Source organism: Paroedura picta, chromosome 1 (assembly GCF_049243985.1).
Source record: "Paroedura picta isolate Pp20150507F chromosome 1, Ppicta_v3.0, whole genome shotgun sequence".
NCBI lineage: Eukaryota > Metazoa > Chordata > Lepidosauria > Squamata > Gekkonidae > Paroedura > Paroedura picta.
Window position 1 is genome coordinate 75,004,826 of NC_135369.1, and position 13,909 is coordinate 75,018,734.

Genomic DNA, 13,909 nt, shown 5'->3' on the forward strand with positions numbered 1-13,909 from the left:
ACCAAGTTCAGCGCACAGAGGCAGGAAATAGCTGCGCTCCCTGGAAATTTAAAAACCAGCCAGCAATTTGGATCTGTCTTCAGCACTTACTGAAGCAAGTGGACTTGGGCAAAGAAAATCCTGAAGCCCCTTAGGATTTTAGGCTACAGGCTTCAGCCAATTATCTATGTCTGCTACTAAAAGATAAATTTAAGTGTTCTGCACTAATTACTCATGTTATTCTCTAAGCTATCATGTAATATGGTGCCACAGAAAGGCAAATAATTCCTGAAGATTAACAAGAGGAGTTATTGTGATATAAAATGCTATACGTCAGCGCTGGTAAAACAGCCATTACAGGGAACGGTCAATGCTAACTTTATTAAAAGAAAATTAACACCTGAGAAAGACAGATTTAGGTACACATTACTGACCATGCTGTAAATATTTTTTGAAATAAGGGATCAACTAGGATCAAGAGGTTTTTATGGAAACAGGAGTTCCAATGCATATCTGGATCCAGCTCCAAAGGGTATCTTTCCATTCCTATAGGGCAGTGGTTCTCAACCCTCCTAATGCCACGACCCTTTAATACAGTTCCTCATGTTGTGGTGACCCCCAATCATAAAGTTATGCAAGTGTTCTTTCACAGAAATTAACCCGAAATGGACCAGTGGCATGAAGACCCATTGTTCATGATTGTATATAGTTTTTTTTCTCCGGGGTTTCTCAGTTCAGTTCTGCCTTTTGTCCCACCATGCCGATCTCGCTCTTTCTACTGCTCCAGACAGATGAACACTCTATCTCTATCTACACCACAAGGCTGTTGCGTATATGGCGCCCTCCCCAGTCAAGCTGCTTGCCCTGCCGCAACCCGTGAAAGGATTGTTCGACCCCCAAAGTGGTCCTGACTGCCAGGTTGAGAACCACTGCTATAGGGGAAGAAACTCTATATGCCCATTTCTATGTTTCCACTGTCTGCTCAGTACTGGTGACACAAGACAATCACAGCATGTATGGGTCCGTTAGAATAGCGATCCCCAACCTGTGGGCCACGGACCGCATGTGGTCCTTCGACTAATTGGAGGTGGGCCCCGAAGGATGCCTTCTCCCCCCTCCCCGGCCCTTTACTTCATCCCCCCCAGCCCTTTACAACACACTTCATTGTTGTGGCATGTCTGTATCTTATTTTGAAGGGATGTTTAAACATTACCATAGCAATCAGAGAGCGCTAGGGCAGTGGTTGAGAGTAGAGGAGTAAACTACCCCCCCCCCCACCAGGCCTCAGTAAAAGGCGTTGAGTGGTCCCCGGTGAGTGGTCCCTGGCTTTGAGTGGTCCCCGGTGATAAAAAGGTTGGGGACCACTGCGTTAGAACACACAAGGAAGAATGAATTTTGCAAAGTCTTTCTTTCCTCTTTCATGCCTAAATTATGTGACCCTGAGAAATTCTCTTAATTTAAACATTACTTTCCTCTTGGTACTTCTGGAACAATGAGCTAGTAAAATTCAATGGAATTTGGTGTAGTGATTCAGAGCAGTGGCCTCTAATCTGGAGTGCCAGGTTTCATTCCCCAATCCTCCACATGCAGCCAGCTGGGTGACCTTGGGCTCATCACAGTCCTGTTAGAACTGTTCTCACAGAGCAGTTCTGTCAGAGCTTTCTCAGCTCCACCTACCACACAGTGTCTGTCATAGGGAGAGAGGAAGAGAAGGTGATTGTAAGCCACACTGATACTCCTCCGGGTAGTGAAGGTGGGGTATAAAAAACAACTCCAAAGTGCAGAAAGTGAATCTCAATACAAATCCACACAATCATGAAGAGAGGCTTTCCCACATTTAGTTTTTTATTATATTGCACGAAGTATCTACGCAATGCAGGGACATCGCTACATTCCCCGGAATACCATCTGCTCCAGCACAATCTCCTTTGAGCCTTGTGAGTAGTCAGTGCTTTCCCCTAAACATAAAAGAATTCATTGCAAAATGTAACATTTGTGTGTCAGTATCATGAATTGAAAGAACAAAGCTAAAAGATCAAATACATTTTTTCCCCTGCACATGAACACAAATATACAATTTATACAAATGCTTTCCAAAAAAATGCCAAGCAACAGCTTTCTGGTGCAATCCTGTGTGTATGTAGAACCTAACATCAAAAGTCTAATGTGCATAAAAATAGATTCCAGCTCCTAAAATAATTTAATTGCAACTGCAGTTTGCCACTTCATCTTTTTAGACTGCATTTTCTAATACATTTTGGATAGAACTGGAGGCTCAAGTAACGTCAATGGCACCATTGTATTGGCCACATATACTTTCCCTAATAGCTGAACAGAAAAAAGCCATTCCCATCGGAGCACATATCTATGCATTAACACTGAGGGATAACAGTGCAGCAAGAATGAAAAACATTGCTAATATATAAAAAAATCTATCATTCTGGGAAGGAGAGGAGTTACACATTAAGTAATGCTGAACTAATTAACATTTAACCTTCACTTCATTAATCTTCTGCTGAGCACATACAAGATCGTGGAGTAAAGAGATCCTGAAAATGAACTGAATTAACTTAAGAATTCGCCCAAGTATTACGTTGACAACAAGTTTTAGTTCTTAGAAAACGTTTTACATTTGGAAGAAGACTGTGTCTTTAAATCATGTCCTCTTGATGCAAGACATTTGCCATGTTAAGAAAATCCTGGAAATTATGTAAAAAAATATTTTGCTCTAGAAAACTTGTCAACTGCAAAGAGAATTGATTTTGTATAGATATCGTGTATGGCTGAGCCAAAGTTAAGCATGTGTTTAAGACTCCAACTGAAATCAGCAGGAATGAAAGCCCTATGCTACGCTATACATGTTTACTCAGAAGCAATTCCCACCGAGTTCAAGGAGTCCTGTTTCCAAGGGAGTTTGCATAGGAGGACTGCTGTCTCAAGTGCTTAGCTTTGGCTGGATGGTGCCTTTAAATTTCAGTTGTATTAACATGAGGCAAAAAGCACAACGTGTTCTATGATTTGTTTTTGTCCATTACATTGAGCACTTCATCCAAAAGTGAGGGCCCCAGGTCAAGCTGCAGAGACAGGAGAGGCTCAGCGAGGTCTGAGAGGGATTCTTCGGATTTAACTCGAGTCTTGGTGAAATCACATGAGAGATGGCCGTTGTCAAATAAGTCCTCTGTTTGCCATTCAGCGTATTGTTCTGAGAGGCTGGAGGAATGACTGTCTCTTCCATTAGCATAATGTGATGTTGGGACGTTCTGCTGCCATGTGATGTCATCTTTGTATATTTTCCCATTCTCTAGCTGTTTGCTCTTCTCCTGCAACTTTTCTTCCATTACAGGCTCACAACTATGCCTGGGATTCCTCAACGGCCCCAACGAGTCCTGCTTTGAATAAAATGTCACCGGTGACAACAGGGGCAGCATGAGGGCTTGAGAACCACCAATGGCAGGAAGTGATATGGCATTTTTGAGCACTGGGGAAGGCGTTTCGGTAAACACAGAGTCAGAGGTGCTGTTTGCCCTCAGGAACTCACTGTGCCCGCCACATTGACTGCCTGTTGTTTCTCCCTCATTCCCAGGTAAGAGCTCATAATTTCCCTGCAGAAACGAGATGTCTCCAAAAACATCGTGCTGTCCTTCTTTCCCGATATGAATTGTGTGGCGAAAATCACCTAGAGGTGGGCTAATCATGTCAGGAGATAAAATGTCTCTCAACTTGAATTTCTTTCCTTTTTTATTGTTGCCAGCTTTCAAGTAGATGGGGGTCTTGGCAGGCATCTTTTGGTGGTCCTTGACAAAACCTAGCCTACCAAGCAATAATTTTAAAAATAAACAGTCCACAAGTCTGAGGCCTTCTCCAGAAAAATCTTTGTGTTTTCTTCTTCACATTATTGACCAGTGATTTCTTTCAGGTACAAGAAGTCTGGAACTTGGAGAACTTCAGTGCAGGTTTCCTCCTCAAGGTCAAGTGGTTGACACTCTGCCAGGTTACAACTCCCTTACTTCCAGGACTTCAGAAATCTGCCCGAGAAACAAAACAGATTATTATTAACTGCTTCTTCATGGTTCAAGCAGTCTCATATTTACAAAAACAATCAGTAATGTTCCTGACAGTTCCAGCCTAGAGATTAGCCGTATGATGTGGCTTCCCTTCATTAGGCAAGATAAAAGGACTCGTCTAACAAGAGCCAACTAACCCTTTTCCTGACAGTGTACATTTTTGAAGTCAGAGCTCCTTAGACACGGTTGCCAAACACAATTCATTTAATAAGCTCACTATCTTCATTCTTCTCAGTTTGCCAGTCGTTTTCTAGCTCAGTGCAAGGCAAAGGCCACGCCTCTCTGGACATTCCAAAAGCACTTCTAAGCATGAACCCCAATGTCCCGCCAACATTAAGAACAGAGATATATAAATATATCTTTGAAATGCAAAGCTGGAATATTTTTGTGTGCATACTAGGAAAGATCTAAGCTGATATTGTTTTGATACATGCCTACAATTTTTTGGGTGTATCTGGGCAGTAAGTTCAAAGTGTGCCCTTACCAGCTCTTCAGTCTTCCCTGCTGCTGAAAAACCATGATTCACAACTTGAACACCCAGAAGCAACTGACTAAATAGCAGCCGCCACAAAAAGGAGGGATGCCACAAAACAACCCCTCCCAGTGCAAGCACTTGGCACATTAAGGAGGAGGAGTCGGGTAGGAGACACCAGGTCTGTTTGTCTTAAGTATTGTATGTGTTTATGAATTCCTTGCCACCAAACAGTGCAATCATAAGTAGAGTGTGCAGCTTTGCTGAGGATGGTAATGGATGTTATCTACACGTGATATGACACCCCCAAAGAGCAACACCATTTCGTCTGTGACGCAATCAGAAAGAACCAAGCTGCTGATTACAGTTGAATCATACATATAAATTATAGGGTAAAGGAATTAAGCATGTAAAAGAATGTTAGGAAATGTTTCTTTTACACATGGGAAGACAACACCAAAGTTGGCAATACGACAGCACATATAGCCTTCTCATTCCCATGTACAGCCAGAAGTGATTGTTCAGCAGCTCTTAACAGACATTCCTTCACATACTCTCTCCCCTGACTCCAAATTCTGGCTGCTAGGACAAACATAGGAGTTTGTTGTTCTTATGGCTTAATTGCATTTTTAAAAGTAATTTGCCAATAGTTCAGGGTGTCCCCACCCTCAAAAATGTGCATGGCTACTAGGAACAGGGCCTTCTCCGGTCTGGAGCCCAGACTGTGGAATCACTACCCCAGACACATCTGTCAGGCACCTACTTCATGTTTTTCAACATCAGCGTATGCCATTGTTTGTAATTCCCTGCGGTTTCTGGAGTTTGGCTGGCAGTTTGGCTTGATTAATGTTTTTCGCTGCTGTATTCTTTTTATATAGCTTTTTTTTGTTCTTCTTGCTTTTATTTTGACTGCTTTAAATGTGACTGTAAGCCACCTTGGTCTGCATAATGAAAGGGAAAGGAGATTCCCACCACCCTTAAAAAAGAGAAAGAAACAGATCTGGCTGGCTACAGGTGCAAACAGACTACTAGGTAAGATGGAGGTACAAACCAACCACAAGAAAGCAGTTGGGTCTGAACCCTCAAATATCAATTCCTTTCTTTGAGGCAGCATTTGCTGCTTATGTCATGCATCCAGGGCCAGCCTTTACAGCATTACACTGTTCCAAGTTCATTGATGGCTTATAGAATGTAAATGTGTAATCTATTCATAGTGGACATTAAGAAATTAGGACCCAAAATTTATGTCTACCATGAATTATCTTGATATTTGTCTTTAAGATGTCTTGTTTGTTTATCCCTTTAGCAAAACTGTATACGTTTTAGTGGTGATTTCAAACTGTCAGATGTGCTGAAGTGTCTACAAGTAGGGCATGACAGGAGCAGCCTTGTTGTTCATTTCTATACCCAGTTAAGAAGCACAAGACTGCTGCAAGCAGAGGCTCCATTCAGCCCTCATTGCTGATGGATACTGATGGCTTTATTTATCCTCCATTAATCCCCTTTAAACACTATCGAATAACTACGCATACATGATTAAGGAGTATACTGGTTGGGCTTAAGGTCTCTATGCTGTGAGATAGGTACCTATGAACTTTCTCCTCCAATTTGGATTGTGACTGTGCTGCACATGAACAAAGGGCTTCTCATCCTTCCCCTTCACACCATTTTCATTACCAGCAAAGTGCTATTAGGTTTGAGAGAAACCCACACATATATTTGTGTCTTTCCCTAAGTGGGGTTGCAAACAAGCCTACAGAAAAAATGTCCTGTCCCTTTTAGGGAAGCGTAGTATATGGAAATAGATGGCTGGAGCTGCAGAAGGGAAATTTGAAGCTTCTTTTCCAGGCATGGCACAGTTATGAACTGGGCATAGTACACAGCACACAAAGGTCTTAAAGAGAATCCACGGCTCATGCCCACTTGTCACACAGGCCGTCTGAGGATGAGAAGCTCCGATCTACTAAGGCCATAGTCTCTCACTGCCAAGGCTCCCAAGTGGTCTTGAGAACAGGGCCCATGAGAACCTGGAGTTTTACATGGCATGGGGGCAAATGACACACTTTTCAACCTCTAAAGGGAGATGATTTTTTTCTCCAATAGGTTTGCTGCCTTACTCACTGCTTAAAGTGCCTCTGAGCACCTGCAAGTGCCTTTCTCCTATTAACACCCTATTAACACCCTCTATCTCACAAAACCCAGAAACACACACTATCTGTATAGTCCCACATGAACAAGCAGTACCCACCACCATATGGTAAACACACATAGAATCAGAAGGGGTTACAGACAGGACTGAAATAACTGGGAAAATGTAATACAAGCTGGGAAGAGAGTCTGAAGTTGCAGGTTATTTCTGAGAATCCACAAACTGTTTTTATTACTTGATGCCGCATGTAAAAATCATTCTCCCTCAGTCCCCTCAAAATCCTTGAACAGCTTGGCAAGTCAACAGATAGGGATTTTCCTCAGAAATGCAGCAATTGTGTATGCTTATTAAATTGCAAGCCAACTTGAGCTCTGTATGGAAGAAAGCTGGCTAATAAATGTTTTAAATAAATAAACATGCTTATTTAGAAATAAATTCCACTGAGCTGAATGGTACTTACTTGCTAGTAAACATGCACAGAATTATTCTGCAACATTTAAGAAGAGTTCTGTTGAATTCCGTCTAGTCCAGCATCCTGTGTGCTACCGTGGCTAACCAGATGTCCCCAGGAAGCCTAGGACATCAATGCAAAAAGTGTCCCCTGCTGTTCAGCTCAGCAAAAAAGGTATTTAGCAGTATACTGCCTCTGATTTGGCAACTGGGGTTAACAGACATTGTGAGACATCCCATGAATTTGTCTTTAAAAGGGAGGGCTTGATGGTGATGTCTTTCACATGGGTTATCTGCCTTGAGTTCAATGCTTTTGGGAAGCAAGTTTCCTTCCTGCTTACCCACAGCATAATGGTGTACTAAGGAACCCACAGAGATTTCCCCAGATTTTTTCTACTGTTACTCAAATCTGATTTGCCCTGAGGTTTTGGGACATATTGCAGTAAAGCCTGGATGGCTGCTGTGTGGGTAAGAAAATCGGGATTTTCCAGCCTGCAGGGCAGCCATATCACCTGACCCTGTGGTTACCATTCCTCCACACTTACATATGGGGTGGTGGATTTTATTATTTTTTAAAATCAGCAGTAGAATGTTGCTATATTGATATATCATTGTAATAACAGGCATAGCACGTTTTCTGAATTCTCAACTTTATTAATGTGTAATTTATTAATCTCCCTTGTGGAGATTTTTTGAGGATGTGTATGTAGATTGTAATGGTTTTAAAATATTTTATTATGAATGTTTTGATTTGTTAGTGCCTTGGTGGACATTGTGAGGGCAAAAAGGCAGGATATCCTTATCCATGGTTCCTCTATATATTTGTGAAACAGCATGGGGGTGGAACATGTCCGGCTGTCCAACTTGGAATAGGGCCAATCAGGGTTTGGCCAAGTTGGAATAGGGCCACTCTGATTGGCTCTGCCCCTGCAGCTCCCATCCTCCGTCCCTGGACTCTAGCCTCTGCTCTCAGACGCCTCAATGCCTGGAGCCAGAAGCAGGTAAGAGGAGAGGGCCCTGGGCAAAGGGCCTCTTGGCCTGCTAGGCTGGGCCTGCTAACGTGAGTCTCTCGGCCTGATGACTGCCTGCTAAGGAGTTCTGTTGCAGGCCTACTAACGAGCTGCCCAGCCCCCCGCCCACCCCACTTGATCCGGTTGCGAGCTGCAGCCCAAAGCCACATTAAGATGCCTGGCCCGGGACCAGGGGAGGGGGCCCATTCTTAGGAACAGGCTTTGAAGCTAGTAAGTTTCATAAAATAAAATTTAAAACATAAAGAAAAGACATCTGCAGCAGCGACCGGGAAACCACAAAATCTGTGTGGAAGATATTGGTGAATGATCTGGCGCATCACACCAGGCATAGAATCATAGAATCATAGAATCGTAGAGTTGGAAGGGGCCATACAGGCCATCTAGTCCAACCCCCTGCTCAACGCAGGATCAGCCCAAAGCATCCTAAAGCATCTGAGAAAAGTGTGTATCCAACCTTTGCTTGAAGACTGCCAGTGAGGGGGAGCTCACCACCTCCTTAGGCAGCCTATTCCACTGCTGAACTACTCTGACTGTGAGAAATTTTTTCCTGATATCTAGCCTATATCGTTGTACTTGAAGTTCAAACCCATTACTGCGTGTCCTCTCCTCTGCAGCCAACAGAAACAGCATCCTGCCCTCCTCCAAGTGACAACCTTTCAAATACTTAAAGAGGGCTATCATGTCCCCTCTCAACCTCCTTTTCTCCAGGCTGAACATTCCCAAGTCCCTCAACCTATCTTCATAGGGCTTGGTCCCTTGGCCCCAGATCATCCTCGTCGCTCTCCTTTGTACCCTTTCAATTTTATCTACGTCCTTTTTGAAGTGAGGCCTCCAGAACTGCACACAGTACTCCAAGTGTGGTCTGACCAGTGCCGTATACAATGGGACTATGACATCTTGTGATTTTGATGCCTCTGTTAATACAGCCCAAAATGGCATTTGCCTTTTTTACCGCTGCATCACACTGCCTGCTCATGTTTAGTTTACAATCCACAAGTACTCCAAGGTCTCGTTCACACACAGTGTTACCTAGAAGCGTATCCCCCATCCAGTAGGCATGCTTTTCATTTTTCTGACCCAGATGCAGAACTTTACACTTATCTTTATTAAATTGCATCTTGTTCTCATTTGCCCATTTTTCCATTGTGTTCAGATCTCGTTGAACTCTGTCTCTATCTTCCGGAGTATTTGCCAGTCCTCCCAATTTGGTGTCATCTGCAAACTTGATGAGTAGTCCCTCCACCTCCTCATCTAGATCATTAATAAATATGTTAAAAAGTACCAGGCCGAGCACCGAGCCCTGAGGTACCCCGCTACTCACCTCTCTCCAGTCTGATGAAACACCATTGACAACAACTCTTTTAGTGCGGTTCTCTAACCAATTCCCTATCCACCTAACTATCTGAAAATCCAGATTGCAGTCCTTCAACTTATCCATCAGAACATCATGGGGAACCTTGTCAAAAGCTTTACTAAAATCCAAGCAAATGACATCAACCGAATTTCCCTGATCCAGCAAACCTGTTACTTGGTCAAAAAAGGAAACTAGGTTGGTCTGGCAGGACCTGTTGGAGACAAATCCATGCTGACTTCCTTGGATCACCAAATTGTCCTCCAGATGTTTGCAGATCGCTCCCTTTAATATCTGCTCCATTATCTTCCCCACAACAGAGGTCAGACTCACTGGTCTGTAGTTTCCTGGGTCATCCTTCCTCCCTTTTTTGAAGATCGGAATAACGTTTGGTCTTTTCCAGTCCTCCGGAACATCTCCAGTCCTTAAAGAGGTTCCGAAGATGATGGACAGGGGCTGTGCAAGTTCTCTGGAAAGTTCTTTGAGTACTCTCGGGTGCATTTCATCTGGACCAGGGGATTTGAACTCATCCAGTGCAGTTAAATGCCTCTTGACAACCTCTCTATCCATGTTAACCTGCCACCCAGACACTATCCTTTGGCTACAGCCATCTCTAGATGTGTCTAAACACTTTGACCTGTGGGAAAAAACAGATGTAAAATAGGCACTAAGCCTTTCTGCTTTCTCTGCATCTTTCGTTAGAGTTTGTCCATCCGCACCCAACAGTGGGCCTATTGCCTCCTTTACTTTACGTTTGCTCCTCACATAGCTGAAAAATCTTTTCTTGTTACAATGGGCTTCCCTGGCCAATCTTAGCTCACTCTCAGCTTTGGCCTTTCTGATGATTGATCTACAGTGCCTAGTAACCTGTAGGTACTCTTCTTTAGAGCTCTGTCCTTCCCTCCATTTCCTGAACATTTTCCTTTTCTTTCTTAGTTCCTCTTGAAGTTCTCTGTTCATCCAAATAGGCTTCTTAGATCTCCTGCAGTGTTTTCGTCTTTCTGGGATAGTCATTGATTGAGCATGCAATAGCTCCTGTAGCGCCCACCCTTCACATGCTAAAGGCAATTTAGCTTGTATAGAGGGGCTTTATACAACTGAAACTAACTAGCATTTAACCATTAAGACTATTCAACTGCAGACCTCTCGTGTTAAGTTCACAAAGTAGCGGCAATCAGAGCTTCTATCCTAGAGAAGCTTCCCACTTCTGCTACACCAGAGCATTTACCACCTAGCCTTCTTTTTTTAATAAAGGGGTAACTGCATGGTGATAGAGGCCAACTATTTTTATTATAATTAATTAATTAATTAATTTGTAGACTGCTGCTCTTGGACCAGCCATCTTGCGGCAGTTAACAACATGAATACATTAAAAATACAACAGTAAAAAAACAACTAAAAACCGATCCCCCCTCCATCCCCACCCACTGCAGCCATATTTCTCAGGGTGCTTAGAGGAGAGGCATAAGATCTTCCCTTGCCCTGAGCTCAATCAAACGCCTGGCGGAAGAGCTCTGTCTTGCAAGCCTTGCAGAACTGTGTGACTTTGGTTAGGGTCTTTAGTTCTTCTGGAAGCTCATTCCACTGGGCAGTTGCCAGGACCGTAAAAGCCCCGGCCCTGGTCAAGGCCAAGTGTATTTCACACAGGCCAGGGGTCACCAACTTATTAGAACTCGCAGAGCACACTACTTAAGGACATCACAGACAACATGAAATAGGATTCATTTACAAAATTTGCAGTGCTGATTTTAATTACATTCCATTTTGTCTTGTTACATTCTATTATGTATCTTCAAAATAGCCAAATATTATAAAAAATAAAGTACAATATTACTATAAAATAAATCAGTGGTCTTGGAAAGATGTAGTTCTGTTTAGGGTTGCACTGTAAATGCAGAAAGTTTATAAAATAAAGAAGAGGAGGAGCAATAAATCAAGTAGCAGTCACTTAAAGTCAGAAGCAGCAAAGAAGGAAAATGAAAAAGCCTTGGAGAACAAAAAAGTTTTAACACAGTGCCTTAAAGAATGTGATGCTGGCATCTAAATCAGTACAGAAAACATATTCCATAAAAAGGATCGCATATTCTAAAGGCTTCTTTCCAGCTACCATTTAGGTAGCCAACAGGCCTGGACAACAGTGACCTGTCCCTTTAAGAGCAGCTTAATGTGTAGAAATGGGCAACTGAAGCTTTGCATCGCATGCATGTCAATAATATCCCATAATAATATCCCATAATAATAATTAATTAAAACCTTTATTTAAGGAGGGCATTTGTTCTCCATGCAGTTGGCAAACCTAACTAGGGCCTCATCCAAAATCATATAGTGCTTTATAAGCCAAAGTCATCACCCTGAACTTTGCACCAGAAGAAACATATTTCTGCAAAAACTTACCATCCATATCTTTGTAAACTTGTGGAAGCATCTGAAACTGCGGCAAGGTCTAACACGCTAGAAGGGCAGAAAAGATAACACAGTGGCATTACCTCTCCCTGTGCTTTTATAGTTGCAAAACCTTTCCTGCCCCCCCCCCCCATGCATCAGGTAGAGTTGCTTGGCTACTGATTGGCTTACTTAAAACCATTCCATCAAGACTCCTGAAACCATCCCTGAAGCCGTGGTCTAGTTTGATTAAAAGCATCCCCACCCCCTTTATAGTTCCCCTGAGTATCTTTGTCACACTGTGGATTGAATTGCTGCAGAAAACAACTGGCAGTTGAAGTTATCTTATCACAACTGCATAAGATGGAAGCTTCAGTCTGGCCTCCCCCCTCAGTATTGCATTCATGTGATGTTTTTGTATTACATCAGACGCTTCAATCACAACCCAGGGTGGGAGAGGGAGATGTTTCTTTTGCCTCTTTCTCTATAGAGGCTGGATAACCAGAGACTGGATAACTAGGCTGGTTAAACAGTGCCAAGAAAACATTTCCTTTCTTTTCTGATCAAGATGGGTTGCCATGTCCATCAGTCTGTAGCAGTAGAAAAGAGCAAGAGTTCAGTAGCACCTTAAAGACTAAGAAGTGAGCAGTGACTCATAAAAGCACATGCTCTGCCACAAATTCTGTTAGTCTTTAAGCTGTTACTGGGCTCTTTTCTGAGGCTTGTGGGAAGAGTTTGGAGGTCATACACAGTCACCTATATCTGGACATTATGGGGCAGAGGCTCCATCATTAACTGAATGCAGGCAGGCCCTGACATTTAGGGTGAGCGTGCCAGGCACTCATTCTGCCCAGATCAAGTTTAGATGCTGATAATGAAATAGCCAGTAGCATAATGCCTGCAAGGTGCAGCCACCTTTGGAATAGATCTGTACCAATCTGGTCTCTATGTCTTAAAAATAATTAAGGGTTTTCTGCTTCTTCCCTGACAACGCTAGTGTAAAGGGAGCCTTTTCTCCCTCTTCCATAAGGTTAGAGTTCAGGGGTGCATGTGAAGTTGCTGGAGAGCAGACTCAGGGCAAACAAACGGAAGTTGCTGGACACAGTGCCCCAAGATGTAGCAATAGCCACTGGCTCAGACAGCTTTGCCAATGGACTAAACAAATTCATGGAGACGAGATCTGTCAATGGCTATTGCTCACAATGGCTATATGGAGTCTCCATGTTCACAGGCAGGGTACCTCTGAATGGGGGTGAGCAGCAAGAGAGCCCTCATGTCCTGCATGCATGCTTCTCGAAGGCATGGATGCTAGATTAGATACAGCAGGGTTGTTCTTATGACTTTTAAGTGTGGTCTTCTGAAAACAATCCATGCTGAAGACACAATGGATCACAACCCAATCTAGTGGATCTGTTTAGGCACACAGCCTATGCTTTCAATATTCTGGAATGGTGGAGAATGGCTTCTGTGGTTCTGTCAAGCTGCATGTATCCTTCCTTTTGAATATTTAATTTTAGACCACCATTCTTCAATTTGGGGCCAACCAAAATAATATAAGCAGATTTCTAAAGCAATATTTATAGCTAAATATGCAGAATAACCCTAGAAGAAGGAAATGCAAAAGGTTGAACAAAGTATATGTTCCAAAAAAGGGGGGGGGGAATAATACTATGGATGCAAAATCTTGGGAAAGCATGATCAGATTTGGAATAAATTTTTGAATCTGTTTAAATAACAGACCAAGACAGCAATCCAGTGCACACCGACTTGGGAGCAGTAATAGTTAAATGAAGTGCAACTTATTTCTCTGACTTAGGCTCACAGCCTCCTTCCCTTGATGTTCCCCTCTCCTCATCATGTTTTTCTATTGCTTTTCAAAAATGTTGTTAGTGGCATTTGGTTGGGGTGGGAGGGCTTGGGCAGAGCAATGGAAGAGGAAGGATAGACTGAAATGATATTTTAAGGCTCCTGCTACCTTTACTGCATTATAGGGTTTGCTGAATGAAATCAGAGTCCAGTAGCACCTTTAAG

The 13,909-nt window shown here is 42.9% G+C and overlaps 1 protein-coding gene across 6 annotated transcripts in view; it reads right to left on the bottom strand.

Moving 5' to 3' along the window:
- Positions 1-1,809: 1,809 nt before the first annotated feature.
- CDC42EP3 (CDC42 effector protein 3) overlaps positions 1,810-13,909 on the bottom strand; it is a 35,605-nt gene continuing 23,505 nt past the window's right edge. For 3 of the 6 annotated variants that reach the window (XM_077343659.1, XM_077343687.1, XM_077343677.1), the window contains exons 2-3: positions 11,891-11,947; positions 1,810-4,004 (exon numbers count right to left, since the gene is read on the bottom strand). In XM_077343659.1, the coding sequence (XP_077199774.1) occupies positions 2,991-3,761 (771 nt within the window). In that variant the 5' untranslated portion in view covers positions 3,762-4,004; positions 11,891-11,947 and the 3' untranslated portion in view covers positions 1,810-2,990. Of the gene's footprint in view, positions 4,005-7,124; positions 8,022-11,890; positions 11,948-13,909 lie in introns of those variants that run through there. The other 3 variants (XM_077343668.1, XM_077343705.1, XM_077343697.1) reach the window with 2 other exon arrangements.